This window comes from Hippocampus comes, unplaced genomic scaffold (assembly GCF_001891065.2).
Source record: "Hippocampus comes isolate QL1 unplaced genomic scaffold, H_comes_QL1_v1.1 scaffold13, whole genome shotgun sequence".
In the NCBI taxonomy this organism is placed as follows: Eukaryota; Metazoa; Chordata; class Actinopteri; order Syngnathiformes; family Syngnathidae; genus Hippocampus; species Hippocampus comes.
In genome coordinates this window covers 977398-983397 of record NW_017805532.1, presented here as the reverse complement: position 1 = coordinate 983397, position 6000 = coordinate 977398, and the positions used below count along the sequence as shown (strand labels likewise).

Genomic DNA, 6000 nt, shown 5'->3' with positions numbered 1-6000 from the left:
TAATCATTTGGAAGATTGGCCATTAAAAAAAAGGGGGTGCGAGGACCCGTTCATCCCTGCTTGCAGCTTTAATTTGTCTTAACTCGTCTTTGTACAGGGCATTCCTGGTCCTGGCCACTATGACATCACAGGACAGTTTGAGAGGCTCTGTGACAAAAAGCAGCAGGTCACCGCTGCCTTTCTTTCTCAGACTGAGGTACAATGCAAACACCACTCACCCGCCACTTTGCCAGTTTTACAATACAATATTGACTAGCAGAGGCAGCAATGTTGAATCGACATAATTGCTCGTATTCTTGTCATATCACATGTTTGCCTGGCTACTCATTGAGCTCAATCGTAACTGTCCCATAGGTCACTGTGATAGGCCAATATTTTTCGCAGACAGGTTAAAATAACAAACCAGGCTCTGAAGAAGCACAAACAGCAGAACAGAAAGCAGGAGCAGCAAGTCAGGGAATGCCAGAACAAGACTGGAACAATTAACAAATAGTCAAGTAAAGGAAGACATGTCAGAAAGCAGGAAGAGCGATTTAAGAACAGGATAAGAAAATCGGGGAAAGTAAAAACAACACAGAAATGGAGATAGAAAATAAGAACAGGTTAGACACTGGAACATTAAGACATGGAACGGGAATAGCAAATCAGGAACAAGAACAGCAAGCGGATGAGGAACTTTAATCCAAGTGAAGTAGGAAGTAGGAAATTTTATTTAATTTTGCCTTGCTTTGCCACATAGAATGTACAGTATGCACTTGACGGATAATCATAAAGTGTCATACCATGTAGTACAACATGTGCTCTTCATAAACAAAGATAGATTTTGCTGCGATGGCAGCCCACACCGGAGTCGTCCCATTAAGTAGCACAGTGCATTCATTTCACTTTGTCACTTAGTATTTGACTGGTACAATTCCAACAGGATGACACACAATATGGCTTCATTGTGCCCGTAGGATGAAAACAAACTATTGATTCCATTGGCCCAGATAAGCAAATTAGGATCCATTTGGATGCATTTAGGGACATTACTCCGCATAGTGCCAACACTGAAAATATTTCCCGGATATAATCTGGGAGATAAATGCAGTCAATTAGCGACTTCTCATAGGAGAACGCTGTTCCGTACGTGTCCCAGATCCTGACGCTGAGCTCCTTTTTTCAGTGCGATTCTCAGAGATGAGGTGAACATGAGTTTATTAGCACGTTCAAAAGCAGGCGGGTTTTGAAACGCACATTCAAGTGCTTATTTGAATGACTGCCAAACAAAAATTCATTGCTCTAAAATCCTGTATTTAGAGATTTTATGTAAGAGAAGATGAAGGGATGCCGCAGCAAAGTGGAGACTGTGGAGTCTAATAATACTACAGCGCCCACATGTCAAGAACAGGAACAGCAAGTCAGGGCAAAGAACAACATTTCCATTGACAAGGAGACACTGGGTCTGTATAAATTCCAATGTTGGTGACGAGTAGATGCCATACAGTGGAAAAGGAGAATAAGGTCAATTTCTGCTGATTGGGTTGTCATCAAATTTTCACCGTTTGCCATCACTGGCACAAAAGCGCAATTGTGCATCTATGGAAGGCAGAGTTTCCGACCTAATTTCCCTGACCACATGCTGTGCGCAAGTGTGTGTGTGTGTGTGTGTGTGTGTGTGTGTGTGTGTGTGTGTGTGTGTGTGTGTGTGTGTGCGTGTGTGGCGTTAGAACCTCGGGCAACAGTTTTCTTAGATGTTCATCTCGGTGTGACTCTGCGTGTTCTCCTGCGGAGGGATAGAGAGGAAATGAGATAAGGATGCACTGAGGGAGGGCTGAGAGGATAAGAGGAACAGTGGGAATCCGCCCAGTTGTCGCCTCAACTATAGGCTCTTCACAATTTTGCCGCAATATCATTTAGACAATAACCACATGTGGGATTTTTCTCGAACTTGGTGTGTGTGTGTGTGTGTGTGTTTGTGTGTGTGTGTGTGTGTGTGTGTGTGTGTGTGTGTGTGTGTGTGTGTGGTTTGGAAGAAAACAAGCTCGACAACAGAATTCAAATGAGCTTCAGTAAAGTGCTAACCAAGCTCAGTTGGGAGTCTTTTTTGGAGAGGAAAACTTGGAAAAAAGAGCAAAGGCACAGCATGAGCCTGACAGATGGGCCTCCTCGCATGTGTAACATGCGTTGAATGTGGTGGCCTTCAAACAGCGGGTTATGTGACAACACAGTTATTCATGCAACAATTCCTTTCCGGTCTTCGTGAATGTTTGGAAGATGTCAAGTGATAGTTCATCTGTTGCTAACGAAGCACACGTTTTTGGGTTTTTTGGGTGTGAATTTGTTCAGAAATGGCGCCGCTAGAGTATGTCGAAATGTTTAGCATATAGTGCATTCCAGTGATCCTGTCCATTCACAAATTGAAATGAAGATCTTGAAATAGAAGAAAGTAGAAAGAAAAAGAAAGTAAAGGAAAAAAAAAAGTAGAAGAAATTAAGATCTTGGCATGTTGTTTAAGAGCTAACTTTAGCTTGGCTTGTTATTGGAACTTTTGGTGAGTTTTAGCTGTTCTGTAACTTATGTAGCTCCAAGTGGCAGACGTTCAAAAGGGCTCGCTCAAAGAAGCATTTTCACAAATACAGGAGTTGTTTCATTTCACACTTGATGGATGGGCAAGCAGGCCCAACTATTTGTATATAAGACATTAAAAAAGTCCATTTTCAATAATATACCCCCTAAGGAGGTAGAAATGCAGGATTACGCAGCATGAAAATGAATCATGTAAAATCCAGCCGCTTGATTCCAATGCTTTCCAGTGCTTGTGCTGAACCCTGTGGCCTCTGTGTGCTATAAGTGCTGCTGAGGCTGACTTAGCGTCGCGGCGACTGACACGGAGAACCTCTGATGAAAGGTCTATCGAGTCGAGTTTGACAAGCACAACTTGAGCGGTGCTAAAATAGCTTTTGCCTGAGAAAAAAAAAAACAAAAAAACAACCTCCCAAAGAAACCCTCCTCTGGCACCAGAACTGTGCTTATTTTGGGGCCTGCGGGAGTTTAGGTCTTATGTGTTGTGTGTAATAAGAAGTGAGGTCTTGCTTTGTGATTTATTGTCGAAGTGTGTGCCTGGATGAAGCCCATAGCCCATTAGCATCTCAGATGGCCAGGGAGTCATTAGAGAGAGGTTTTAGACTTAAAATGCTTGCCATGAAATGCTAGCGGCGATAAATGAGCATTAATGTGGACCTCGATGAGTACCATTGGGACCTGCCCCTTCTCTGCTTTGTCCTTTAGAGGTTTAAGCCTGCCAAGGAAGAGTCGCCCCCTGTTGGTGCCTATAATGACCCACGGTACGCCATTCAAATGTCTCACGATGCGACGAGGGTGCACAAAAGCCCGTTTGGTGTCACAGCGGAACGTTTCCCGCCGAACCGCAACGGAGGTTGCACACCAGGTTAGTATGTGTGGGTCTTTGTACCTGAAAACTTGTAGTATTTGCTGTTTCATCAGAAGCTAATACTGTGAGTTCAAGCTAATCTTTGCATTGAACATAACTCAGCGCAGCTCTGCTTACCTCTTGACATGATAAGGTTTCTTACAGTGTTGTCCGACGGCCATCTATGACCATTGCTTTGTAAATTCAGAAGGGCTTGCTCACAGACGCATGTTGGGACATAGCCGGCGAACAAAATGACGTGTTTAATTGTCAACTTGTGGACAGGCAATTAGAGAGACACAACTGTTTGAATACAATCACTAAAAAGTACATCTTCATAAAGTGTTCCATTTAAAGTCAGACAGAAGCAGTTGGCATAAATGACAAACGAGCTACATAAAGCTCAAATGTGTTGGCTCAGTCTGCATCACATTAGTTTTCTTTTTTTGTGGGGGTGGCGGGGGCAATATTTGCTCATTTGTGTTAATTTGCAATATTGTCTTTGCTGGTTGTATGCAAACACATTAGCGTTGTTTAATTGCGTTCTCTCAACATTTACATAAGTAATCAAACACATTTGGGGGGAAGTTGATAAAGCCACAAAAGTTGTTTGGTAAAGTACGGGTGGAGTGCTATTTGTGAAGCCAACAAAATACAGTACTACAGACCAGTGATTCCCAACTAGGTTAGGAAACACTGCTGTAGACTGTGTGAAAACAACAAAAGTATAAAATGTCGTTATTTCTTGCGGGAGTGCTCTAAAAGTACACGATTGCGAGGGCATCTTTGACTTGAGTGTACAGTAATATTCACTGTGTTGCATGAGTACTGCATTTGTTGGCAAAGTGACATTCTCCAGTGTACTGTGTCCAGGTCCCGGCTCCTACAATGTCCTGGACTTGGGTTTGGCCCAGGAAAGTTTGAAAAGGGCATATTCAGAGCGAGCCAGGAAAGGGGGCTTTGGCTCCACCACTAAACGCAGCAGCATTTTCCTCAACAAGGAGTCCATACAAGGACCCAGCCCAGGAGATTACCAGGTACAGTGGTACCTTAATTTACAAGTTAGATTAGATAACTGATACTCCCAGTTGAAGTTTACTGTCAAGCTAAACATAAAGCAAAGGGAATTATACATTATGTATTTTCAACAGACACTGATGAGGATAAGCAGTTCAGAAGATTGATGGGATGTACAAAGCTTTGCCACTAGCTTAATGCTAACACATAATGGAGAAGCGAGTAGCATTGGTGTGGTGGCCTTTTAAGCAACTGATACTGTATTTGAACACAATTTTTTTAACCTCTGCGAAGAAAGAATGTTACAGGTGTGGTCATGGAACAAATTAAACTCTTATTTCAAGGCACAATACAATAACAAAATCCCTACTAAACAATAAAGTAGAATATAAAGAAATTCACTGTGATGACTGTTTGATATGACAAGCTGAGTCACAACAATTATAATATTATATGTGCCTTTTAGGGGCGTTACCGATAGTGGGCGACATCAGGAACGTGGCCAGTTAGCTTTCATGTGTGCTTCTGCATGTGAGTTTTGGCTTGCCTTGGCTCTTTGTTGATGTTCTCATTTTGTAATTTCGGGTTTGTGTGTTTGACTGTTTGTACTGTTGAAGAAACTGCTAAAAATGCAACGGCGACTGTTGCTCTCCTTTTCACACGTGCGACGGCATAACTGAAACTCTCCTTTAGTGAAATCACCCTCCACGTTATTTCGACTAAATACTGTTTATGTTGTGTCAGGTGGAAACGCGTCCAGAGGAGCTTTACAAAAAGCAGCACACAGCCGCATTCAGATCAGCCACGCAGCGCCTGGCATCCTCAACTGTGGCCAAAGTAAGTCTCTCTCTGTTTTGTCACTCGAGATTTAAACCTCCCTACTTAACAGAAAGTCCTTAAAAGAAAGAAGCGCCAATTTTCAGACTTTAATAAGTGGGGCATTGCAGCAATAGCATCTGACCCTTTACTACAATGATGCCAGCGATCCTATTTTTCCACTACTTTTATCTTTGACTGTTTCCTGACTTTTACTTACGGTAATGAGGTTTTTTTTTTTTTTTCTTTTTTTGCGACTTTTCCTACACCCTTATTAGTCTCCTTCCAAGAACGTTCTGCCTTTGTTCTCTCACAAATACATTTGAACTTCACTCGTTAATCCATCATGTGTATATATATATATATATATAATTTTTTTTTTTAGATCGATTAGAAATGCTAGGTTGGTAAGTCACCACAATGCATCCCATCCTTCCACAATTTTCTAATGTATTCCAGTATACAAATGGATGAAAGCACAAATAGAGCCAGGAATACGGAAGGGATTGTTTTATTGTATGAAGGCAGTTTGGTTCGTCTGAAAATGGGGAAATTGATAGGTGAGCTCAGCCATGACGTTGACGTGTTAAATTGAATCCCCAAACGGTTGCTGTTTTTGGCCAGTAACACGCTTTGTTCATAATTTTTTTTGGGAGGGTTTGGCTTGCTTAAAACATTTTAAAAAGTCTGAATTCTGATATAGTTGCCCTTTCAACAGGGGAAGTTGGTGAATAACCTTTGATGACAAAAAAAAA

The 6000-nt window shown here is 41.9% G+C and overlaps 1 protein-coding gene across 1 annotated transcript in view; it reads left to right on the top strand.

Annotated features, from left to right (window-relative positions):
• The window catches only part of stpg2 (sperm-tail PG-rich repeat containing 2), a 39172-nt gene that overhangs the window by 13009 nt on the left and 20163 nt on the right, over positions 1-6000 (top strand). Inside the window, exons 8-11 of the mRNA XM_019877998.1 lie at positions 98-196; positions 3271-3430; positions 4286-4449; positions 5174-5266. Coding sequence (XP_019733557.1) covers positions 98-196; positions 3271-3430; positions 4286-4449; positions 5174-5266 — 516 coding nt within the window. The remainder of the gene's footprint in view (positions 1-97; positions 197-3270; positions 3431-4285; positions 4450-5173; positions 5267-6000) is intronic.